The 26550-nt window shown below is 44.0% G+C and overlaps 2 protein-coding genes across 3 annotated transcripts in view; one reads left to right on the forward strand and one right to left on the reverse strand.

Moving 5' to 3' along the window:
• Nucleotides 1-485: 485 nt before the first annotated feature.
• Nucleotides 486-11292, reverse strand: ccdc3a (coiled-coil domain containing 3a). 2 transcript variants are annotated; one of them, XM_060890133.1, is made up of 3 exons: nt 10488-11292; nt 9438-9579; nt 486-1249 (listed from the first exon to the last, which is right to left on the reverse strand). In XM_060890133.1, the coding sequence occupies exons 1-3, from the start codon at nt 10877-10879 to the stop codon at nt 962-964; spliced, it is 822 nt and encodes a 273-aa protein (XP_060746116.1). In that variant the 5' UTR covers nt 10880-11292; the 3' UTR covers nt 486-961. The 2 variants fall into 2 exon arrangements, with proteins under 2 accessions (XP_060746116.1, XP_060746115.1); XM_060890132.1 differs by having other exon boundaries at nt 494-1249; nt 9438-9612; nt 10488-11283.
• A 5552-nt stretch (nt 11293-16844) lies between these two features.
• The window catches only part of optn (optineurin), a 17554-nt gene continuing 7848 nt past the window's right edge, over nt 16845-26550 (forward strand). The window contains exons 1-5 of the mRNA XM_060890128.1: nt 16845-17001; nt 17849-17998; nt 18808-19010; nt 26162-26320; nt 26420-26481. Coding sequence (XP_060746111.1) covers nt 17866-17998; nt 18808-19010; nt 26162-26320; nt 26420-26481 — 557 coding nt within the window. The 5' untranslated portion in view covers nt 16845-17001; nt 17849-17865. The remainder of the gene's footprint in view (nt 17002-17848; nt 17999-18807; nt 19011-26161; nt 26321-26419; nt 26482-26550) is intronic.

The following is a 26550-nucleotide window of genomic DNA, read 5'->3' on the forward strand; positions in this document are numbered from 1 at the left end:
ACACTGCATGGCGGCATATAAAATAATCCCAAATCTTACCTGCAATTACTGAGAACTCTTCGAGTTAAAAATGTCCCTCAGAAAAAATACATACATATATATGTATGTTCAATATTCTATAATGCGTGTTGCTATTTGCCATGTTTTCTTGTCAAACTTTTTAGCTGCGTCGTTCTTGATTGGTCAAATGAATTGTTCCTATAACATGTATTCTTAAATATAAGCGATTAAATATATATGTATATATCTATTTTTAAACATACGTTTTGAATTGTTTTAACCAACACACTCATTTGCATAATCAGGGTAAATTAGGGTAAATGAAGAAGGAACATTTTCTGAAGACGATAGAAAAGCAAAACAGAGATTTATCCAAATAAAAATTTAATTAGATATTATATCTTTTATTTCTTATAGAAAGCAGTCGTCATTGGTCATGGCACTACAAACTAACCTTTTACAAAATACTATACCCTTTAACAAGAAGACAGACAAAAAGATGCAGTGATACAAAATAGTTATGATATACTGTAGATATATGGGTTAAATAACTAAGGGTTTATTTAGTCTTTTTGTAGAATTTTCTGCACAAATGACCTGGAACCTCATCAGATTTAGTCAAGTTCTAAAAAAGCGACAAATAGAATCCAATTAAACAAATGAGACACAAATATTATACTTGGTTATTTATTTATTTATTGAGAAAATAATTGTGTTGCTTTGCGATGATGTGACGTCATGTCCAGGATGTATTCCCATTTTACACAGAGTTCCTGATAAAGGCTCGAGATCCACCATGACTCTAAGCAGCACTTACTAATGATGAGTGAATGAATATACCTTAAATTCCCTTGCCTTAATTGCATCCTAAGGGTGTGCAAACTTTTGCACTGTCTCTATTGTACTTTAAAAAAAGATACTGTCCAGCAGTGTCAAGTCCAAACCTTGTTGCCGTGTGTGTTCACAGTGTGTGTGTGTATTTGTGGCGTGAGAGCCTATGTGGAGGAGTGATAGAGTTGACGTGATGTTCGGAGTTCTTCTTGTTGGTGCTCAGACGATGTTGGAGCTCCTGTAGCTCGCGTCCATAACGGCGGCTCACTTTACGCTCTTTGTGCAGCGAGCGCTTCAGCTTCCCGACACGATTTTTTAGCTTCTGGTTTTTCTTCTCCAGTTCACTGACACGCTTCTGCAGACGACCTGCACGCTCCTCTTCCTCAAACAGAACCTGCTGCATGGACGAGCACAGGAACTGAGATACAGACAGAGAGAGAGAGAGAGAGAGAGAGAGAGAGAGAGAGATGAGGGTGGTGATGGATGGCAAGCAAGCATGCATTCTAACAGCATCATCAGCAGTTCTGAAAGCCTCATTAATTCCTTTGCGCCTCTTTTTTATTTCACACACAATAAGATCATGCAGTAAGCAGGTTTTAACCAGCTTATATGGGCTTAACAACACAAAAGCACTTTTATTACCGTATACTGAAAGTCTAAGCAAACTAAGCTTACTTCCTGTATGTCAGTGTTTTATTCATCTTGCATTTCCGATAAAATGTCTTTTTTCAGAGCGTCTTATCCTTTTTATGTTCATAGACGGTCATTCAACCCTGACTCTGTGGATACTCTGGGATTTTTTTATTGCTGAGCAGAAGAAAGAGGACAAGAGCAGTAGAGTGTAGTGAGGACAGGAACGTGGGAAGAAAAAGATAGCCTTAGAGGAAACAGCCACCTGCAGGAGATGGGTCCTGCTGTTTAAACAGAAGAGCCGCCGCTGTAACAACAAACAGCATCGGTTCTCTGTGGGAGAGTTCTGGCTTAGCAATGTACACAAATGCTGAATGACCGGTAGACAGACTGTAGTCAGACTAACAGGATAGAAAAATATACACAATCTAGTATTAAAAAAAAAATATTTGCTCACATTTTGAAAGGTTTGTGGAGAGCCAAAAATTTTGCCACATATGTTTGTGAGAGAAAATGTAAAAAATATATTAGAGATCGATTCGTTTGTTGTAGAAAGGGTGATTCGAGAGAGAAAGATGTACTCATCTTTGCCTATTCTCTTTGAAGGTGCCAATAATTTAGGAGATGACTCTACAACTCTCGGGGCTAGACAGCTGGTCAGAATACGCAAATGTGTCGCAGGACGCTTCTGGTGGCCATGTTTTTCTCACAGCCTGCACTCAACAAACACCCAATTACTTATTTTTCTTAATGAATCAGCGTCTCCTCCCACTGTGTGTGTGTGTGTGTGTGTGTGTGTGTGTGTGCGTGCGGGTGCATGCTTTCCAGGCCATTTCACAAGCCAAACACAGCCTGCTATGTTCAGTGGTCCAAGCTGTGATGAAAATACAACTGACACACCCACAGGTCCCTGGAACAGACGGAGGGAACAAGAAACAGGAAGGAGAATGATGAAGGCACAAATGGCTGGTTTTTGAAAAGACAGAAAACACCATGACTGAGCCAAGATTGCTCAATCTCAAGTAAAGCGGGAACGTGGGAAAGTGGTGTGATAGGAAGTAGAGTTACCATGACAACAGCAGACTCTTTGAAACCTGGGAGAGATTTTTGAATCATTTTGTGAAATGTTTATTTTATACAATTATTATTTTGCTTTGTTTTAATTGAGGGTGCCAATACTTCTGGAACAGGCTATAGAAATGGAACTGCATCTGATTCTAGGTGCAAAATAATAATGAAAATATTAAAAATTAGCATTAATCAGTGGGGGGGGACGGGGGGGACGGTGGCTTAGTGGTTAGCACGTTCGCCTCACACCTCCAGGGTTGGGGGTTTGATTCCGGCCTCCACCTTGTGTGTGTGGAGTTTGCATGTTCTCCCCGTGCCTCGGGGGTTTCCCCTGGGTACTCCGGTTTCCTCCCCCGGTCCAAAGACATGCATGGCAGGTTGATTGGCATCTCTGGAAAATTGTCTGTAGTGTGTGATTGTGTGAGTGAATGAGAGTGTGTGTGCCCTGTGATGGGTTGGCACTCCTTCCAGGGTGTATCCTGCCTTGATGCCCGATGACGCCTGAGATGACGCCTGACTCCCCGTGACCCGAGGTAGTTCGGATAAGCGGTAGAAGATGAGCGAGTGAGAGCATTAATCAGTCTGTCTCTGTCTTACACATGTGAAGTTATCCAAATTATGAAAACTAAAGCTTTATAAGGTTCATATGTGAAAATAAATAAATAAACAAATAAATAAATAAACAAAATGAATAAATAAATAATTATGTAAATAAGTAAGTAAGTAAATAAATAAATAACACATTTTAGACCCAGTTCTTAAAGATTAATGATGAAAGTGAAAGCATGGTTGCTGGTGGTGCAAATATGCAAATAAGAAGAAATTTCGGCCAGGGTTTATTAATGTACAGTGTGATTATGAAGCTACGCAGGATTAACTGTTAACCCCAGGGATTTTACCCAGGGAACAAAATCATGTGTGAAAAGGTTGTAAATCTGTTTATGCGGATCATCCACCATCCATATATTTCTATAAAAGCCGCTGATACAGTATGTTAGAGCATTGTGGTTATGAATGTGGATTTAAAGTAAACTGAAGATCTTTACCATAGACACTGTGTCAGAGCTACACGAGGATCTGATGTTACACTGTGCTGAAACTGCGACTGAGTCAAACAAGTCGTTTCCCACCAGAAGCCTCATCTGTACGACACAACAGCGTTCATTATCTCTGTTTTTCAGCATGGTTAATCATACACACACACTCGCATACTCACACACACATGCACAAACACACACTCTCTCTCTCACACAAACACACACGCACTCAACGTGTAACAGGGTGTGTGTGTGTGTGTGTGTGTGAGAGAGACACACACACACTCACATGCACACTCACACATGCACTAAACACATAACGGTGTGTGTGTGTGAGTATGTGTGTGTGTGTGTGTGTGTGTGTGTGTGTGTGTGTGTGTGTGTGTGTGTGTGTGAGAGTGTCATTTTGCAACACTTGAGTCTGAATTACTGCTTTTCCAAAAACACCATCTGTTTGAGAGGGAGAGAGAGAGAGAGAGAGAGAGAGAGAGAGAGAGAGAGAGAGAGAGAGAGAGAGAGAGAAATGACAAAGTGAGAGAGAGAGAGAGAGAGAGAGAGAGAGAGAGAAATGACAAAGTGAGAGAGAGAGAGAGAGAGAGAGAGAGAGAGAGAGAGAGAGAGAGAGAGAGAGAAAACACCTGTCAGCCTGTTCACATGTCTATTCAGGTTATGACCTCTGACCTGCACATACCTGAGCACAACACCACCCAAACTCATTACCCCAATACCCCCTCAATAGGGTAAGAGACAGGGCAGTGATGCATCACTCTCAGTTTTTACCATGATCAGGTCTTCAGACTGCATGTGAACTGGAGCAAATTGTTTTGGTTTGTTTATTAATCTCAGCTCACTGCTCCTGTGATGGAGGTGCGATTGGTGCAGAAATGAATTTTATCATGAAAAAGACTTTTTCTATGAAGAGTTTAAATGCAGCTGTTGGGGCAGAAAGTAAACATTTAAACAAGACATTTCTTTAAAGAACATTTCAATTAAGCTCTAAATCTACATTACTCTGTGTAATTTAGAGAATTTGTTAACTCCTGAGTGAGATATTAATATACTCCATAATATTATGTAGCTTTTTTAGCAGGTGTTATAGAGTATGTTGAAGAGGAAGAAGAAAAAGAAAAAGAAGAAGAAAGAAAAGAAGAAGAAGAAGAAGAAGAAGAAGAAGAAGAAGAGAAAAATAATAATAAGAAGAAACAGAAGAAGAAGAGAAAAATAATAAGAAGAAGAAACAGAAGAAGAAGAAGAAGAAGAAGAAGAAGAAGAAGAAGAAGAGATAAATAATAATAAGAAGAAACAGAAGAAGAAGAAGAAGAAGAAGAAAAGAAGAAGAAGAAAAGAAGAAGAAGAAGAAGAAGAGAAAAGAAGAAGAAGAAGAAGAAGAAGAAGAAGAAGAAGAAGAAGAAGAGAAAAAGAAGAAGAACAAGAAGAAAGAAAGAAAGAAAGAAAGAAAGAAAGAAAGAAAGAAAGAAAGAAAGAAAAGAAAAAGAAGAAGAAGAAGAAGAAGAAGAAGAAGAAGAAGAAGAAGAAAAGAAGAAGAAAGAAAGAAAAGAAAGAAAGAAAGAAAGAAAGAAAGAAAGAAAGAAAGAAAGAAAGAAAGAAAAGAAAAAGAAGAAGAAGAAGAAGAAAAGAAAAGAAAGAGAAAGAAAGAAAGAAAGAAAGAAAAGAAGAAGAACAAGAAGAAAAGAAAAAGAGGAAGACTTTTTTAAAAAAATGATATTGCTTTAGTTTGTTAGATGAAAGCCATGTGAACGAAAATGATTTAGTTTGATGATTGTGTGTTTATTTTGTTTTATATCATCATTTATTTACAGCTCTGCTGTTACAGACTGTAGCAGTGAGGAAAAGACATGAGGCAGAGATGGAGGTAGCAGAGATGAGGATGTTGAGGTTCTCTTTAGGAGTGACGAGGATGGACAGGATTAGGAACGAGCACATCAGAGGGACGGCTCAGGGTGACTGTTTTGGGGACAAGGACAGAGAGGATAGACTGAGATGGTTTGGACATGTACAGAGGAGGGAGATGGTTATATTGGTACAAGGATGTTTGAGATGGAGCTGCCAGGTAAGAGGTCAAGAGGAAGGACAAAGAGGAGATATATGGATGTGTTAAAAGAGGACATGATGATAACTGATGAACGATCAGTGGTGACCCCTAACGGGAAAAGTAGAAGATCTTCATATATTTAAATCAGAAAGTGGCATAATCCAACAACTGTCTCTCCATTAAAAGTGATTTCTATCCTTCACTCAGTATTTGATGATCCCTGGTATGTCATTTTAAAGTCAGTAATAATTTAAAAAAGCCGTGCTGTCTGTGGTTATCACACCTATGCTACAGATGTGGTGGATGAAGATTAAGATGAAAAACACTGCAGTGTTCCATGAAGATCAAGCGGATTAGTGTCAGAGAATTGTAGTACATCTTCTCTCAGCTGCCCCGCTGTGCAATAATCCGACTCATAACCCCTGCTAAACAGCTTTTGAGTGTGTGTGTGTGTGTGTGTGTGTGTGTGTGTGTGTGTGTGTGTAGTTGCTCACATGGCCCTGACCGCTGTGTAGACTCCAGACGTTCCAGCTGTTCTCAAGACGCTGCATCTCCTGACCAAACGCCCCACTGATCCCTTTTTTACTTTTATCCTTCTTCCAAGACAAATTGAGTGTGTTTAAGGCAATGTGTTTGTACATATATTTATGTGTATGTGTGTATTTCTGCAAGAAAGAGAGGTGGAAATCTCATAGTGTGTGGTCTTTCATCTGAGTTCTAGTTACCAGAACAAACCCTAAAGCAACCCAATGTCTCTCAGTGATTCCACACCAAGGCCTTAAATAAAACAAATGGTGTGCCGTGTGTGTGTGTGTCATGTGTGTGTGTGTGTGTCATGTGTGTGTGTGTGTTTTAGTGCAGAAGAAAAAGAAGCATGTGCACTGTTTATTATCGTTTAATATCGATTCAAATAAAGTCCCGACTTCTGTTTGTTGTTTGGAGAGACGGACTTATTTATATTCTGTGTCTGAACATCTGATTAAAATGAATCTAGTGAGGTAGTAAAAGTGTTGGCTGCACTGGCGTCCGCTTGGAAGAGACGCAATCACAGGTTGATATGAATCTGCTGAGACTTTGAGGTCTGATGATCCTCAGAAACATATTGTAAAATGCATAGAATTACTGATATGGGGAACTTTTATCAGAGGAGACAGACGAGACTTCTGGATACGGGATCTTACAGATTGAGGTTTATCAGTAACAAGTCAAACTGCATTATAAATAGAGATTATATAGAATTCAAACTCCATTTCCGTTATGTAGAACTTGTAACAACAGATATGGTCACAAAGCAGTTTACCAAAGAATAAACAATCCAGTGGTAAGAAAAAAAAACAACTCCATGAGATGCAATGAGAAAGAATGAAAGAGATTATAACTAGTGGGATTATAAATCCGTCCGGTACACAGAGGTCTGGGATGAGCAAAAGGGCAGGCTTTATAATTACAGCAGCAGCTTTTAGGTTCAAATCTACAGTATCCAGGTGAAATTATACATTGAAGCAAGAGTGAGTCTGGGGTATAAACTATTTTTGGGAAATGTGAGAGAGTGAAAGGAGCCACAGGAGTAAAAGTGTGTCAGAGCTATTAAATCAGGCAGCAGGAGTAGACGTAGAGCTCTGAACAGAAATACAATCCAGACTCATGACTCATGTAATGACCAGATGTAACAGTAATGATCACTCGACTCGCTCAACATCCTGAGCAGGTTTGGGCCTGTGACTGTATGTCTAGAGGCAGTGTGGTCAGCAAGTAATAGCTACACAGTGCAATGAGTGCACACACACACACACACACACACACACACTTTTTAAGACTAATCAGCTCCAGCCGGTGAACTCTGTCTCGTTCTCCCAAATGATAACGGCTCATCTGATTAAAATAATAGGGTTAATAGATTTTTTCAAGCTATTACAAGCCGTTAGCCGCTTATAGGATCAATATTTAAAAATCATTTACACTTCCAGGGTGACTTTTAAATTAAATGCAGCCAAGAACTCTCTTACTTTCATAGGAAACAGCTATTTGGCTGGCATTTCAACTAGATGACCGCATTTTCAACAACGTTCTGTAACCGCTTTCAGATGGGATGCTCAAAAAAGAAAAGAAAAACAATTCTCCAATCCTGTAACTATATTTAGCTCACTGTGTCACAACGTTCAATAGAAACAAGTGTGTGGATGTGGATGTACGCTCAGCCCGTCGGGTGTAAATATTTTATGTTATAATCTCACTCTCTGGTGTCACTCAGCTGAAGATGGGTGCGTTTTTGAATCTGGTTCCTCTCAAGGTTTCTCAGGGAGTTTTCCTGACCACAATCACCTCTGGCTTCCTCTTTAGGGATAAACATACGTTGAAATTTCAAACTTGATCATGTGTAATCTGAATATTTAGATTCCTTTACAGCATCTTTGTGACAATGTGCATCATTAAAAAGTGCTACACGGATAAAATTGATTTGAATTGAATTTGTATGCAAGATATCAGAAAAGCTTCTGAAGCCAAAGTGTCAAACATAAGGATTGTGCGTGTAAGACTGACATTTATGTCCAGATTAGAGCTGTAAACAGGGTATGGTGTTCTTCTTCCTTAAAAATAATCCCTCTGGAGGAGAAATCAGTGTGGACGACTGAACTAAACCATCCTTAACCCTTAAGACCTCCTACTCAACATCAACAACACCAACAACATGTTTCCCTTCTTTCAAGTAAAAAAATCTTTCAAGTAGAAAGGTAGAAGCGTTAAACTTCTAAAGAATCCTCAAGGAAGTCTTTTTTATTGCAGTCTCTCTGGGCCTCCTTTACATCTCTTGTAAATTCAAAAGATTTTAGCCTTCTCGAGGCCCCAGTCCACCTTGGGGCTTTTGCTAAGCCAATTTTTCTTGCCCCTTACTGTGATGTTCCTAATCTCAGAAGATAGACTTAAACATTGTCAAGTTTTAATGCCTGCTTTCACAGATTCACAGGCTTTTTGACTAACCTGTGGACAACCGGTTACAGTTTTCTTACTTGTGCTTCAACAAAAACATGGTTGAGAGATGTGGAAATGCTGTAACACCGAAGTAATGCAAAGATAAACATTTTAGAGGTTGGAGTCAGCTTTGTATGAGGATCATTAGAACACGGACAGATGCTCCTCTGTGTTTTCAGAGATGGCTTGAAGATAAAATTCAATTTAATGAAGCAAAGTCTCGTAAAAAGATTTCCAAAGTCTGGAATCTGGGAATTTTAAGATTATTAGGATTTTTATGTTGACCTCCGTCCTGCTCATCCTGATCTGTCTTTCTCCTTTAGACATTTACATCATTTTAGTCACGTGGTTTTTTCTGCTTTGTTTTTGTTGTTTTTTTCTTCGACGCTGTTAGAAAACCAATAAAAATATTACTGAAAAAATATTATTGACACGGACAGACTATTTGTTAGCTGTAAGTCATCAATAGAAACATTTTTTATAGATTTTTGCTATATCACATCAACCTTACCAGCATTAATATTTTAATTTCTAAGATTCTTTCAGATTCCTTCGACCCTTAAAAACTTATCCCTCTGGTTACTAGTGTACAAATGTTTAGCGAGCCAATTTAAGAATCTGAAGCTTGTGGCCAGAAAAGTGTACTCTGAGAATCAGACACCTAAAGATTACCTTAAAGGTTCTGTGTATAAAATTATAACAAAAACAAAGAGCTTTCCTTTTTGAGATACTATTTCTGAGAGCTGAGAACGGCATTTGTGAGTCAGAAAACCAGAGACAGAGACAACCTTGTAGACGTGTGTGTGTGTGTGTGTGTGTGTGTGTGTGTGTGTGTGTGTGTGTCCTACCCTGTGATCCTCCTGGTGCTCCCAGTCTGGACTGAGGTTGTGAAGTATGTGTTCACTGGAGCAGTTAGAGAACTGAAAAAGGCTGGAGAACATACGTCTGTTCTCCTGGGTGTCAGGGAAGATGGCGTCCTGGTAGTTAACACTGTGGGGAAGGAGGTTATAATTTTCATCCATCCTGTGTGTAAGAGCATAGAGAGAGAGAGAGAGAGAGAGAGAGAGAGAGAGAGAGAGAGAGAGAGAGAGAGAGAGAGAGAGAGAGAGCACATGAAAAGCTATTGTTGTGCAAAAGTTTACACACCCTAACTTTTACAAAAAAAAAGGCAATACATTTAAAGCTTGTTAGATTTCACAGCTTTATATCAGGGGTAACACTGAATATTGATTACACACAATAAACATTCAGTAAGCGATTGTTTGGGTCTGTACAAGAAAATCAGTAAAGAATGAAGTTGTTATCTGGCTTCATGATGTTTTCATCATTAATTGTCTCTCTATTTATCACATGTCCATCTTTGTGAATGATCTGTACTGTCTGTTTTATGGCTTGTGATTAGTGACTTTTCCAAGTGACTCACATCAACCTGCCTGAGAACTGTTTGAGTCCAGGGAGCAAATTTAAAGCAAAGATCCCTTACTGATGTAGAGTTAGTCAGGATCATCCGACCTCCCAAAAAAACACGTGGGTAGTAGGATCAGCTTCACTAAACTGCCCCTAGGTGTGCATGGTGTCCGGTGATAGATGGACGCTCGATGATGGCCAAAGTTCCAGAGAAAACTCTCCAAATCCTCTGTAACCCTGACCCGGATAAAGTGCTTACAAAGTGCTTATAGAGTAAGACATTTGACCCCAAGTACTTTTTCCACTCTGTTCTTTCCCTGTCTATCTTTCTTTTGGGATCTGACAGTATAGGTTATCTTTATATGACCTCTGACCCCAAATTGCTTTTGTGTTTCCAATCATGCATTACTTCCTTCCTCTCTCTCTCTCTCTCTCTCTCACACACACACACACACACACACACACACACACACACACACACCTGGACTGACCTAAGGAAGAAGATGTAGGAGTAGTTTTCCATCACCACGTGAGACTGGCAGGACAGGTATCCGAGGCCGGTGACGTTAAGGCGCGATCCCGCGGGCACCTCCAGCATGCTGCCCCACGCCTGATCACACAGCATCTCCACTTCCGCCGTGTAGAGCAGCGCCTCCCCGCTCTCCGCCCCCGCGCGCTCGTACGCGTACGGGTGACCGGCGGTGTAGCGCGCGCTCACAGGGTAGTACTGCTCCCGGTAAAGAGCGAGCACCTTGGCGTACACGATGATCTCAGCGAGCTCTGCGCGACATCCCTCACTCAGGGGTCGCCATTCAGTGGGGAGCTGGCAACCCAAACCGAGCCTGAGCAGAGTCCAGACGGTCAGGAGCGCAGGAAGGAGCATCTTCCTCTTAGTTTACTGATAACGCGGAGATGAGGAGAAGCTTTTAATCCAGTTCTGACTCCATCTAGGATTGATCAGAAAGTTCACACCGAGACAAACACCCGCAAACTCCCCACTGCGTTGTGCGCTAAAGGTGTGCTCCTCTATCCAGCTCTCCTCTGTCCCGTCTGGAAACCTTTTCTCGTCCTCTGTTGTCCATCAAACCCCCAGGAATCCACTGTGGGGCCAATCAGATGGTCCTGAAGTTTGTCCCTAGCCAATAAGAACACGACCCCTGAGGCTTTTTCCTTCTGCGCATCAGACGCTTCATTCCTGCACACACACACTCCCAGATCCACGCAGTTCTACTGCAACAGCTTGTTAAAACAATTAACTGTGAATAAGTTTCTCCCCTGAAGCTAAAATTCTTCCTTAATTCGGATTTAATTCACAAATTTCTTCTAGTTAAACACTGGAGTGCTTTGTGTTATTTACATCCTACAACTAATTTATCATTTATTTTGTGACTTTGGCAGATTCCTGCAAAAACAAAACAACAACAACAACAAAAAAAAACATAAAAATAAATGTAAAGAAGTGAAGAAATGAAATAAGTGTCTAAAGTAAGATCTTAACAGAGCTCATGTTCAGGAAATGGGCCTAAATCAGTGGGCTATGGCTTGTGAGCTACACATTAACATTTACAGGATTCGGCAGATCTCCTTTTCCAGAGCGACTTACATTATCTCTTTTTTTTTAATACAACTGAGCAATTAAAGGATTAAGGGCCTCGCTCAGGGGCCCGACAGTGGCAGCTTGGTGGACCTGGGATTGAACTCACAACCTTCTGATTGGTAGCTCAACACCTTAAATACAAGGCTACCACACACCCACTACTACACAAGGCTCTTGACAAAAATCATGTGTCTCACCAGGTGTCTCAATTTCTATTAAAAAATAAACACAACTCTGGAGATCAGTTTCCTTCACAAAGTCAATCATGATTCCTTTGTTGTACAGTAACTTAAGGCTACAGCCAATGCACGTGTACAGCGCTGAGCACAAGTGTATTTAGTTAACGATTTATGCAGAATTTTTCATACTAAGAGTCTGAATCATAAAATAACATTTGGATGCCTCATCATTTACCCAGCATGTCCTCAGATCTGGTCAAGTGTACGCCTTTCGAGTTAAATGTGAATGCACACAAGCAGCCATGAGTTACAGCTGGTTCAGTAAATTAGGCTCAGACTAGAAATGTACAGAAATATTAGGAAGGATATTTGTTCAGGATTGTTGTAAGTTCAAACTCTACAGAATAGTTTAACAGGTTTGTAAAGAGCTTCTGATTATTTCACAAAATAAAGTTATGAATATTATGCAAATTAGCAAAAGAAAAAAATACGAATAAGAGGGGGAAAAAACATCAAAGTGAAGGATTTAGATCGATATTGTGATTGTTTTAAAATTAATTTTGATTTTTCATTTTAAACAAAACTAATGTTTAATTTCTAGTGGATTTAAAAAAAAAAACCAAACAAACAAACAAATAAATAAATAAACAGCCTTGTACTGGGGTTATGTGGCTTATTTTATTCTTCCAATTGCATCTTTGTGCTTGTCTATCAGACACAAAGCTACTCGTGTATCACACACTAGCCGGTGATAAATAAAATTGCGTTCCCAGCACAGCTGATTAACATTTGGTGATGGCAACAAAACTCCATAAAATGCAAAACCCACAGAGCTGAAAACGACAAAATAATGATTAAAATCTAAGAGCAGCTCCTTAGCGCAGCCTTTGTTAAATCTTCCAGCAACGAACAGCAATGAAGCAACTGCTGCAGTACGTCGACTCCCACATACATACACTCACTGATATTATTGTCCTAATATTTTATATGCAATATAATATATGATCCTGCTCTAGCCAAATGTACATAAGCCAGACGTTTCAAATTAAAGTCCTGCCCTGACCACATCAGCACTTTTTGTAAGAACCCAATGGGCAATTATATAAAACTATTAACTTTTTAACATGTTCTATCGATGAGCCTCAGTATCTGTTTCAATAAAAAGGAAAAGTTAATATATTTGTTCTATTTAGTTTTATTAAAAATATGTACTCTTAGGGGGGGCACGGTGGCTTAGTGGTTAGCACGGGGGGGGCACGGTGGCTTAGTGGTTAGCACGGGGGGAGGCATGGTGGCTTAGTGGTTAGCAGGGGGGGGCACGGTGGCTTAGTGGTTAGCACGGGGGGAGGCATGGTGGCTTAGTGGTTAGCAGGGGGGGGCACGGTGGCTTAGTGGTTAGCACGGGGGGGGCACGCTCGCCTCACACCTCCAGGGTCGGGGTTCGATTCCCGCCTCCACCTTGTTGAGTTTGCATGTTCTCCCGTACCTCGGGGGTCTCCTCCGGGTACTCCGGTTTCCTCCCCCGGTCCAAAGATATGCATGGTAGGTTTATTGTCTGGAATATTTAAACTGGAATATTGTCCCTAGTGTGTGATTGCGTGAGTGAATGAGTGTGTGTGCCCTGCAATGGGTTGGCACTCCGTCCAGGGTGTATCCTGCCTTGATGCCCGATGACGCCTGAGATAGGCACAGGCTCCCCGTGACCTGAGGTAGTTCGGATAAGCGGTAGAAGATGAATGAATGTACTCTTAGATAAGAATAATTTTTATTCTGATTATATCATTTTAGTGTCGAACTTTAAAATAAAAATCTGTCCGTTCTTAAAAAAAAAAAACTGATCCAATGACAGGTAAGACTCCCAGACTCCCAAGGCCAAAATGGGGAACCTAACACAGGACAACATTGTTACTGGAATAGTACCAGTGTGTGATGAGGTGATGAGGCCCTTTTTAATAGACATTAAATACATTTTTGTACAAGATTGGAGTTCTTGTTTGTCTTTCATATTGCACATCACATCACACCTCAACTACATACAAAGAATGCATCAGATGACAGCTTCTGCCATGTACTATGGATTGAGTCCGAAGGAGGTGGGTAATACAGTGAAATGATCGTGTCTACCTAAACTAATTCCACTTCTCTTCTTACCTGGTAAATAATGAAAAATCATGTTTTCTTCATAAAACAAAATCACATAAATAAATATGTAATATAATGTAAAAGAAGAAAGATGCTTTGAACCCTAAGTACTTTCCCACAAATCAGATAAAGCACAAAGTGAAAGGTTGTACCCCGCTTTCCCCTACCTGGGGTATTAATGAAGAATAACCAGGGAATTTTACCATCTGTGCCTCAAACTGTCCTTGTATGTGATTTCAATTCAATTCAATTCAATTCAAGTTTATTTGTATAGCGCTTTTTACAAAGCAGCTTTACAGAACATAAACATAGAACAGAAGGTAAATATAAAGAATAATAAAGATTAATATTATACAAAATTCAAGATTAATATTAGATAGATTTAGTTCACAATGTGTATGTATTTATCCCCAATGAGCAAGTCTGAGGTGACTCAGGCAGCAGTGGCAAGGAAAAACTCCATTAAATTGGTAAAGGAAGAAACCTTGAGAGGAACCAGACTCAAAGGGGAACCTCATCCTCATATGGGTGACACTGAAGGGTGTGATTATAAAAATACAGTCAAACAAATGTTGTATAGATGCAAAAGATCCACTGAGATGCCTGAAAAGATGCCAATTCCTCTGAAGGAAAAAGTCAACAGTGGTTGGGTCACCAGATGTCAGAGTCAATTACAATTCCTTTGTTGTACAGACTAGGCATTTATGATTTTCAGGATGGGGGCACGGTGGCTTAGTGGTTAGCACGTTCGCCTCACACCTCCAGGGTTGGGGGTTCAATTCCCACCTCTGCCTTGTGTGTGTGGAGTTTACATGTTCTCCCCGTGCCTCGGGGGTTTCCTCCGGATACTCCGGTTTCCTCCCCCGGTCCAAAGACATGCATGGTAGGTTGATTGGCATCTCTGGAAAATTGTCCCTAGTGTGTGATTGCGTGAGTGAATGAGTGTGTGTGTGTGCCCTGTGATGGGTTGGCACTCCATCTAGGGTGTATCCTGCCTTGATGCCCAATGACGCCTGAGATAGGCACAGGCTCCCCGTGACCCGAGGTAGTTCGGATAAGCGGTAGAAGATGAATGAATGAATGTTGTACAGACTACCAAAGTTGAAGTTAAAGAAAAGTCAAATTATGTTAATATACTTCAAGGAAAACCGTTTACGTGTACTGTCCTATACTTCTCACACTCGGATTAAAGCGGCTAGCTAGCTAGTTTGTGGAGGTGGAGAAATGAAAGATGTCAGGGAGCATTGAAAATGTCAGTGGTACTGGACTGAATTGTTTTGCACATAACGTTTAAGAAAATCAAATATTAAGAGACATTTTGAAGACTTTATCATCAAAGTAGCCATTGAGGGAAAGCCGAGGGTAGCCGAGTGCATTGGACTGAAGCCTGAATACTGACATCACTGAATACTCTCAATGTTGATTGTGAAAGAAGAAAAAGCTTTTAATGATGGAGGATATGTAAAATTATGCATGTTGAGCATGGTAACTGTACTGAAAATCATTCAGACTTAATTCAGACAGAATTAAAGACATGTCCTGGTTGCCCTGAACAGTGCATGAGTGTGCTGTCATGAACCAGACCACAAAGCTAATTGTGAATGTATCTAATATAGAGAAGTGCAGTTTTTTATGGAGGTCTGATGTAAATCTATGAGTGGTTTATAAGCAATAGAAACCTGTTTCTTTCTCTCTCTCTCTCTCTCTCTCTCTCTCTCTCTCTCTCTCACACACACACACACACACACACACACACACACACACACACACACACACATACATACAACCTGACCTCAAAGTAAAAGCCCTGTTAGTTGCATATTTGTATGAATTGGAGTTAATTGTATATAATAGTAAAATATAAGTTTTTGGCTGTTTCTAAAGAATTGTAGAAAAAAAAGAAAATTCCAGACCCCCTAGATCATCACATGACAAACGTGTGTGTGTGTGTGTTTTTTTTACACATATCTTATACATAACACATGTAGTTTTTCCACTTGACTCATTTATTTCCATATGTTAATTGTGTTTTAATGTTTAACTAATTATACTAGATTAAGTGATTATATGTAAAAATATATATATTTTTTTTTGTTCGACGAGTCGACTCTGTATCGGGAATCGGTGTCGACTCCAATAATCCTGCAACCGAATACACTTATTCATAAAAAATGCGTTACAAACCACCGCATTGTTAAAACAGCACGTTTATTTCTTTGTTTGTTTGTTTGTTTGTTTGTATATTTATTCATTTTTAAAGAAGGGAGGCGAGGTGCGGAATCGACTCTCGGAATCAGAGTCGACTCTAATGTTCCTGGAGCAAAACAGCCACTGAATCGTGTTTACTCCTTATACAGTATAAGTGTTATATATTTATATGTTTTATAGCGTGTTTACTATATGGATTTAAATGCTGACATTAACAGCACCGTTTCAATTAAGGGTTATCAAGTGTGTCAGTGCCATCTAGTGTACAAAGGTATTAGTGCTTTAAACTCGAGCTGATCTTATGAGAGGGGTTTTTTTTAGTCATCATTCTTATTCAAGTGATGTCGGGAAAGTGCTAAAACTAAACCGAAACTTGAGTCATGTTGCTCGTGACTTCAGACACCAACGCCCCCCCCCCCCCCACCCCCCCACACACGTGTGCTTTTATGCATACATGCTTTTTGTAAAATTCCCAGTCTGACTGTTCCATTGCCTACTTGTTAGTTGTATAATATATAAAAATAGCCCATGTCCCAAACCTCATACAGGGTTGCATGATGTTCAGGAGATATTATCCTGTCCCCTGCACGCGCAAAGAAAGGAAAGCGCAAGGTCACGCGCGCAGAGGGAATTCCCACTGGATGGATAGGCGGTGACGTCACTCTCAGCTGATTCGGTTCGTGCGTCTGCGCAGACGCTTCGCAGATTTGTACTACGTGCGGCTCGGGCGTTGTTCCTGTTCTCGCTGTGTAATGGCTTGTAGATCTGCAGCTTTGCGCAAAGCATGAAACGCAGAACCAGTCGAAGAAACGCCAACACCAGGAAACGCAGTGAGAAGTGAGAAGTGAGAGAATCCGCAGTAAACAGAAGTGAATCTTGGTGAGTATCTCACACCGGCTGTGGTTAAAGACTGAAGCACTTGGGTTTGTTTGGTCTACAACGCGTTGTAGAGATTTAATATAAAACAATATTAAAACTGTTGGACATTGGAGAGATCTGGACGTTACATAGACGGGGTGTTTAACTTAGAACTGTGTGTGTGTGTGTGTGTGTGTGTGTGTGTGTGTGTGTGTGTGTGTGTGTGTGTGGAGTTATTGTTCAGTCAATAAGCAGTAAATGATCTCATGTCTCAGTCGGGTAATGTTTCTCAGTAAACCGAAAGTAAAAGTTGAAGGTTGTAGAATAACCTATGCAATAGGCCACAGGTTTCCCAGCCCTGGTCCTGGAGAACTTCCTGGTCCCGAAGAACTTCCTGGTCCCGAAGAACTTCCTGGTCCCGAAGAACTTCCCGGTCCCGAAGAACTTCCCGGTCCCGGAGAACTCCTTGGTCCTGGAGAACTCCTTGGTCCTGGAGAACTCCTTGGTCCTGGAGAACTCATTGGTCCAGGAGAACTCCTTGGTCCTGGAGAACCTCCTGGTCCCGGAGAACTCCTTGGTTCTGGAGAACTCCCTGGTCCCAGAGAACTCCTTGGTCCCGGAGAACTCTCTGGTCCTGCACATTTCTGCCCTTTCCTTGATCTAACACACCCACAGAATGTGGGCTGTAAAAGTTTCTTGAAATGTCACCACTGATTAGTTATTCTATCAAGCCTAGATTATCAATATCAACATCACATGACAAGCTCAGTTTCTCTTTAAGTGGCAGCTACATGCGGTTCTTCTGAGTGACTTTGCAGTGTTTTTTGTATTATTTTAAATAGTTTACATGTTTAAACCCATGTTTTAGTCAGCGGGTGCGATAAGATGGCCTCAGGTTCCCCTCTTGTGAACGGCGATCTGTCCCACCCTGCTCAGTCTGAGAGCGCTGGAGCACCACATGTAGAAGAGACGCTCCAGCAGATGAACATCCTCATCAAAGAGAACCGGGAGCTCAAAGGTGGGTGTGATTACTACAAACTGAGAGACCATTCCAGACAGAAAAATCACCACAAATAGAGAGAGATCATCAAAGACAACAAGACCATAACAGACACCACAGGTCACTATAAACACACACAGACCACTGCAGGGAGAGAGATCACCACAGACAGACAGAGAGAAACAAACAGAGAAACCACAAACAAAGAGCGTGATCACCACAGACATTGAGAGAGATCACCACAGACATTGAGAGAGATCACCACAGACATTGAGAGAGATCACCACAGACATTGAGAGAGATCACCACAGACATTGAGAGAGATCACCACAGACATTGAGAGAGATCACCACAGACATTGAGAGAGATCACCACAGACATTGAGAGAGATCACCACAGACATTGAGAGAGATCACCACAGACATTGAGAGAGATCACCACAGACATTGAGAGAGATCACCACAGACATTGAGAGAGATCACCACAGACATTGAGAGAGATCACCACAGACATTGAGAGAGATCACCACAGACATTGAGAGAGATCACCACAGACATTGAGAGAGATCACCACAGACATTGAGAGAGATCACCACAGACATTAAGATAGATCACCACAGGCAGGCAGGCAGACAGAGAGAAACAAACAGAGAGACCACCAACAAACAGACAGACCACCACAGAGAGAGACCACCACAGACAAACTCTGTTATTGTTTTTAGATGTTTAGAAGCAACACTGATATGATATCTCCAACATGCTCAGGATGCTATAAGATACATACACGCTCTGTAACTCATTGACTCGATGTCGGTCTCTCGTGCACAGAAGCTCTGAAACAGACTAACTTGTCGATGAAGGAGAGATTCGAGGGTCTATCTGCCTGGAAGGAAAAACAGAAGGAGGAGAGAGTGTTCCTGGAGAAGCGACTCGAGGAGGCCAAGGAAAGAGTTCAAACTCTGGACAGCGAGAACGAGCTGCTAAAGAAACGTGTGCAGGAGAAGGAGAAACAGCATGTGGGAGCAGAGGAGGTGAGATCGTTGCTTCGTGTTTTTTTTTATAACGTGGAGCTACATAAGTTCATGCAGTTTAAACATCATCAGTTTTCTCATGAAACTGAAGGTTTTTATGAGCTGCTGGTAAAATACCTGAATATTTTTGTGGAATCAAAATTTTTTTACAAATAACATCCACAAATGCAGGCACATTATACACAATATCAGTATCAGACCGCTAGCTAACTGCTAGCTAACTAGCTTACATTTCTCACAGGCGAAGGAGGCTTGTATTGCTTTTTTTTTTTCCTCCTTTTTATTTTTCCATCCAAACCTGAAAACCATCAGAAAACATTTTGTTCATTCTAACAGTAGCTAGCTAGATTAGCAGAGAGCAAATATGGCTAACAGTCTCTACGTCACTTAAACGGATAACCCTTAAATAGACGATTCCCTGATTAGGAGTTCTTTTTCTAACTTCGCTCGGTGTTTCACTATGGGAATCGCTTTGGGCGTGACCAACTACGGAAGCTCTTATGACACCACGTCTGTCTTTGACAGACAGGTCGACCTGCGATTCGCGCTTTCTTCCCGTGGGAGACTGCAGCAAGCTCTCTCAGCGCATCCCGACCTGCTGATCTTGCTTAACTGTTCAATAGACGGACCGTTATTGGACTCCGTCGCCGAACGCGACATCAGTAGAGGGATTGTGGTGAGTGACAACCCTACACTTGGAGTAGCGTCCGCGTCGTGGCGAGCTATTCTTACCTCCTGCTGCGTGTTTAGTTACAGCGGTAGATAGCATCTAATTTGCTTCGGTCTACGCGTCAAGGCGGACCTACCGGAGGTTTAATCCACAGTCTAACAGGCTAACGTGTTGTGACGAGTCTTTAGACTACGCTATGTCGACGGCAATTACCCCCGCCAAAGGGCATGAGTCGAAGACTAAGGAGGCTGTATCCCGCCCTTGTCCATCATCATGTGGAGCTACCATCTCGGGCAGGGACCCTCATCCTATGTGCATAGTGTGTATGGGCCCGAAGCACGCTCAGACGTCGCTAGCGGACCCGCAGACATGCGCTCACTGTGCGTCATTGCCGGTGAAAATCTTGGAAAGGAGGCTGAAAGTGTCGGTGGCTAACCAGCAGGACCCTTGCCTGTCTGAAGCTGCCTCGACCGATATGGCCCATCTGCCGCGAGCTAGCAAGAGCTGGGCGGACATGATGGAAGCCGAGTCCCCGGACATGCCTCCGCGGTTCGATGGCCTGCTCATGCAGGTGGATGATGAACTGGGGGACGAGGACGCAGATGGCGATGCTAACTCTGACCTCCTCGATCTGGGTATGGACGACGAAGAGGAGGAGGACAATTCCCCCTTCCCAGTCCAACAGTCTAGACCACCTAGCACGACCGATTCGGCTCCCCCGGCTGACAGCAGCCTGCACGAAGTGTGCAAACGAGCCGCGGCAAAGTTGGGCCTAGCCTGGCCAGCCGCCAAAGCTGCCGAAGGTGCCGTGAGAGACCTTTACGATGGGAAAAGGCTGCCGCCGACCCACTCGGCAGCGAGACAGCTCTTGCCTGCCGTGCCTGCGTGCATGACGGTGATGTCTCGGTATTGGTCTAGCCCCTTTAAGAGTAAGCTCCCCACCAAGGGACACTCGATGTTGGAGATTCAGGGGATGGAGGAGCTGGGGTTGGCCGGACCCCCAGCGGTGGAGCCTTCGGTGGCGTTCCACCTCCATCCGAATCGGCAATCTGTTTCCTCCTCATCGCAGTTTTCACTGCCAAGTAAGACGGACCGCTTGACCGCCGCGACCTTTCAGAGGATGTACAAATACGCGGGGCAGTCCGTATGTTCGCTGAATGCTGTGACTTTGCTGTCAGCATATCAAGCGGAGATTTTGGAGGAGATGGGGCGCCAGTTGGACTCGGGTGTACCGAACCCGGCGCTCTGGGACGAGATCTGTGTGGTGAACGACCTGATTTTGCGCTCCTCACGCGGCGCGGTTCAGGGCTGTGGCCACGTAATGGGCCTGGCCGTGTCAGGTGAGAGAGCGCTGTGGTTAAACCTGTCAGGCCTGGGCGACGCTCAGAAAGCGGAGGTGATGGATGCCCCTTACGACCCGACTAAGGGCTTATTCGGGCCCGCTCTCGAGAAAATGAGAGAAACCAGCACCCTCAGAAAACAGGAGGATGAGGCTTTTCACCTCTGTTTGCCGCGCAAGCAGGCGGCGCGACCACCCCCTCAGCCGACGCGGCAGGGCTTCGCAGCAGCCGCAGCATCGAGGGGGAGGCCGATGGCCGCGAGAGCTGTGAGACCAGCTCACAGCGGACAGGTCGGTCAGCGACCGCGTCCAGATGGCTCCGGACCTTGGGGTAAGCATTCTTTTGCGGCCGCGGCGGCTAGGAACCGTCCGCCCCACCCCGAGGAACGGAAGAAAAAGCGTGCGACCTGACGCACAGGTTTTCCCCGGTCCTTCTCTCTCCGCCGGCGAAGAGAAGAAGGCGGGAGTTCAGCCCTTCTGTTCTGAGTTTGTTAGGGGCTCATTATGTTCGCTCTCCTCCAGTTCAACGAAGAGAGGGAGGTCAGAGCCATGTGCGGTGTCACCAAGCACTCACACACACAGGGGAATTCATAATGAAGCATGCATTATCGCAGCCAAGCCACGGGCTGAGGGCGATATGCTCCCCGGGTTCGAGACACATGGAAATAAATGTTGCACTATCGCAGCCAGGCAAACAGCCGAGGGCGATATGTCTAAAAAATCCTGAAAAATGCAAAGGCATGGAATGCGCTCCCCCAGTCCCTCCGCTGGGGGCAGTGCTCGCTTCCCCGTCAGCGGGGGCCCGCACGGCGCGTGTGATGACGTCATCACTGCGCGACGATGGCGGGGCGGAAGTGTACGGGGGCCTTCTCTCGACCCGCATAGCCAGCTGGCGCGCATGCGTGGCTCATCCGTGGGTTTTAGCAACAGTGTCACGGGGATACAGGCTCCAATTTGCCATGAAACCGCCTCGATTCAACGGGCTGATCATGTCAGTGGCCGAGGGAGAATCGGCTCGTGTGTTGACGGCCGAAATCGAAACCCTCCTGCACAAGCAGGCAATCAGAGTGGTACACGGGGAGGAAAGCTGTCAGGGCTTCTATTCCCGTTATTTCGTAGTTCCAAAGAAAGGCGGTTCAGCCCTCCGTCCCATTTTGGATCTACGTGTATTGAACAAGCACCTCAGAAAGTATTCATTCAAAATGCTGACACACAAGGTGCTGTGTCGATCGATTCGTCCAGGCGATTGGTTTGTTACGATAGATCTGGCGGACGCGTACTTCCACATAGATATTTATCCCTCTCACAGGAAATTCCTCAGGTTTGCATACCGGGGCACAGCATACGAATTTCAAACTATACCGTTCGGGCTATCATTAGCTCCGAGGGTTTTTACCAAGTGTGTGGAGGCAGCCCTGTTCCCGTTGAGGGACAAGGGCATAAGGATATTGTCTTACATAGACGATTATCTGATATGCTCGTCGTCAAGGGAGCGAGCCATAAGAGATGCAGAGATTGTCCTGTATCACCTCAGAGACCTGGGTTTCAGGATAAACATGATGAAGAGCCGGCTGGTGCCCTCTCAACATACGGAGTATTTAGGGCTCGGCTTGGACTCCCTTTCGTATCGAGTCACGTTGACGGAAGAGAGAATAGCGTCTTTCACACAATGTCTCGCTCGTTTTCAGAGGGGACGAGTAGTCCCGTACAGGCTGTGCTTGCGAATGCTGGGGCTGATGGCTTCGGTGATCGCGGTAGTGCGTTTGGGGCTACTCAAAATGAGGGATTTTCAGCGCTGGATCGCGCGCTTGCGTCTGTGCTCTCGCCGGCATCTCAGCCGACCGGTGAGAGTCACTCATGCGTGCGTCGAAGCGCTCAGACACTGGAAAGGCCCTGTGACGTTCAGATCGGGGATTCCCTTAGGGGCGGTGTCATCGAGAATAACTTTGACAACGGACGCGTCATTGAAGGGTTGGGGTGCAACCCTAATGGGCAGGACTGTGAACGGCGCGTGGCCACCACAGTTGGTGCATGAACATATAAACTATTTGGAGCTGTTGGCGGTGTGGCTGGCACTGAAACATTTTCTGAGTTTCCTCAGAGGTCGGCATGTTTTAGTGAAAACGGACAACACCACGGTGGTTGCTTACATCAACCGTCAGGGGGGCACACGCTCCCTTCAGTTGCATCGGTTGGCGACGAAGCTGATCGTGTGGTGCGACACACGGCTTCTGTCCCTCCGGGCGACTCACGTTCCGGGGATCTTGAACAGAGGGGCGGATTTACTGTCCAGGGGAAATCCCCTGTACGGAGAGTGGAAACTCCATCCTCAGGTGGTCAGCCAGATATGGCAGAGGTACGGTCAGGCTGCCGTCGATCTCTTCGCCTCGCGAGAAAACGCTCATTGCCCTCTGTATTTCTCCCTGGTGGACGCAAATGCACCGTTGGGTGTGGATGCTTTGGCCCATCGATGGCCGGACGTGCTTCTGTATGCGTTTCCCCCTCTGAGCTTAATCTCCCCCACTTTAGCCAGAGTGAGGGAGCGGTGTCTGTCATTGATTCTGGTAGCCCCGCGCTGGCCATCCCGACATTGGGTGGCGGAGATTGTCCAGCTATTGTCGGGGCAGCCGTGGCCCCTCCCCCCACGGAGAGACCTCCTGTCTCAGGCGGGGGGGGAGATTTACCATCCTCATCCGGACATGTTAGCCCTCTGGGCCTGGCCCGTGAGAGGTGGAATCTGAATGCGGCTGGCTTGCCCTCGTCAGTTATACAGACTATTCAGAGTGCGAGGGCCTCTTCTACCCGCGCTCTTTATAGCAATAAATGGCGTGTTTTTGAGGAATGGTGTGGGCGGAGAGTGATTATCCCTTTTCAGTGCTCTGTTAGGGATATATTATGCTTCCTCCAGGATCTGCTTGATAAAAGGAAGGCTTTCTCCACCATTAAGGTGTACCTGGCGGCTATTTCAGCCTGCCATGTAGGTTTTGGTGACAGGTCGGCAGGCCAGCACCCTTTAATAAGTCGTTTTATGAAGGGGGCGCGCCGCATACGGCCGGTGTCTAGGCAGATGGTTCCTTTATGGGATCTGCCCATCGTCTTAGAAGCCCTGTCCCAACATCCTTTTGAGCCGATAGAGGCGGTGAGTCTTAAGTATCTCTCTCTTAAGACGGCACTGCTCCTGGCTTTGGTGACAGCCAAGCGTGTGAGTGATTTACATGCTTTGTCGGTTAGCCCGTCTTGCTTACAGTTCGCTCCGGGGCTCACTAAAGTTTCTTTCCGTCCTAACCCTGCGTTTGTGCCCAAGGTTTTGGAGTCGACATATAGGTGCCCGTCTACTGAACTGGCGGCTTTTCATCCTCCACCGTTTTCTTCTCCGGAGGAGCGGAAACTCAATGCATTATGCCCGGTGCGGGCTCTTCGGGCGTATGTGGGCAGGACAGCTGGTTTCAGAACTTGTGACCAGCTGTTTGTGTCTTGGGCTACTCCCCACACAGGGAAGCCGTTATCTCGGCAGCGGCTGTCCCACTGGATTGTGGAGGCGATATCTGTGGCGTATGGTTGCAGAGGTCTTCAGCCCCCTGCGGGCTTGAGAGCCCACTCCACTAGGGGTATGGCCACGTCGTGGGCTTTACTCAGGGGAGTTTCCGTTCTGGACATTTGCTCGGCGGCGAGTTGGGCAACGCCGCATACGTTTGTACGATTCTATAGGCTGGACGTTTCGGGACCGTCCTTAGCACACGCGGTGCTGGGGGCCGGTACTGCTGTACCCGTTTGGAAACAGTAATATGGGTGCAATCCGGGAGCTGTCTATATCTCCCATAGTGAAACACCGAGCGAAGTTAGAAAAAGAACGTTGGGTTACTTAACGTAATCCCCGGTTCTTTGATAACAGAGTGAGGTGTTTCACCAGCACTTCCCTCCTTGCACTTGGACGGGAAGAAATCTCGTTAATGACGAAGACAGGGGTCGACCTGGCTGATATAGGCAAGGCGGAGTCTGGTCGCAGGTCGACCTGTCTGTCAAAGACAGACGTGGTGTCATAAGAGCTTCCGTAGTTGGTCACGCCCAAAGCGATTCCCATAGTGAAACACCTCACTCTGTTATCAAAGAACCGGGGATTACGTTAAGTAACCCAACGTTATTTATCTCTAAGTTCTAAAAAATTAAAAGTCAATAACAGGCTGCTTTTTTTTAAGCATAGAATGAGCAAATGCACAAAATGATGCTAGCTAGCATCCAGGCTAATAGGCTAAAGACCTATGGACAATTTGAACATTTATTCAAAAGGAATTTTCAAGACAAACAATTGACTTTTTATTAATAATTTGGATTACAGGGTTGTAGATTTAAAGCGATCTGTCCAGATAATATCAAACTGTCATTAAAATAAGGAAATGTAGCAGAGCGTTTTTATCGTTTAACATGCACTTCATGTTGAACTTTTGGAATATGCCTTAATGTGTGACTCCTGTAAAATCACTCTCACTCACTCACTCATATTCTACCGCTTATCCGAACTACCTCGGGTCACGGGGAGCCTGTGCCTATCTCAGGCGTCATTGGGCATCAAGGCAGGATACACCCTGGATGGAGTGCCAACCCATCACAGGGCACACACACACACACACACACACTCTCATTCACTCACACAATCACACACTACAGACAATTTTCCAGAGATGCCAATCAACCTACCATGCATGTCTTTGGACCGGGGGAGGAAACCGGAGTACCCAGAGGAAACCCCCGAGGCACGGGGAGAACATGCAAACTCCACACACACAAGGTGGAGGCGGGAATCGAACCCCCAACCCTGGAGGTGTGAGGCGAACGTGCTAACCACTAAGCCACCGTGCCCCCCTCCTGTAAAATCATAAATGCCTAAATAAGATTTTTAAACATTTTAAGGATTATATTTATAAGTAAAGTGTAATGATAATGCTTTAAAGGTGCACTAGAGATTTTATTAGCGTTTCTATGTTATTTATCCAAAATATTCCATACGTTTTTTTTTTTGTTTTTTTTTGAAGGAGACTTGTCCTGTATTCAGAATTTTTTTTTTAGCACAGAACCCAAGATTTTGAGTTGATTAGTGCGTTAAAGGATCATTGTGCATGCTGAGGTGAGTGTAATGTCCTGTAGGGTGAAGGTGGAGGGCTGCAGGCCAAGCTGGAAGCGTTAACGGTTCAGATCGCCCGCCTCCAGGCTGAGAAGAACGACCTGGTAGCCTTAAACTCTGAACTTCAGCTGAAGATGAGCCAGGCGTCTCCGGAAGATTCCTTCATCGAGATCCGCATTGCGGTGAGGACACGTGTATAAAATGTCTTTCGTCTGGATTATTTCCCTTACTTACTGTAGATTTGTGTATACAGACACATCTAATCAGTGTATGTTTTGTAGAAGGGTGAGATGGACGTGACCAGAGATTTACCTTCTCAGCAAGACCTTTCTGCATCATTCACGTACGTCGATCTCTCTCGAGGCTAATTTAACTCTTTAATATCTAGCATATTAACATAATATACTGGAAC

This window comes from Tachysurus vachellii, chromosome 16, assembly GCF_030014155.1.
Source record: "Tachysurus vachellii isolate PV-2020 chromosome 16, HZAU_Pvac_v1, whole genome shotgun sequence".
NCBI classification, from domain to species: Eukaryota; Metazoa; Chordata; class Actinopteri; order Siluriformes; family Bagridae; genus Tachysurus; species Tachysurus vachellii.

What these genes read in the sequence shown, in the direction of transcription:
- ccdc3a (XM_060890132.1), bottom strand. Translation starts at nt 10,879, where the DNA reads ATGCTCCTTCCTGCGCTCCTGACCGTCTGGACTCTGCTCAGGCTCGGT. An exon ending in TCCTACATCTTCTTCCTTAG is followed by an intron (nt 9,613 to 10,487) that starts GTCAGTCCAGGT and finishes TCTTACACACAG; the next exon opens with GATGGATGAAAATTATAACC. An exon ending in AGCACCAGGAGGATCACAGG is followed by an intron (nt 1,250 to 9,437) that starts GTAGGACACACA and finishes TCTGTATCTCAG; the next exon opens with TTCCTGTGCTCGTCCATGCA.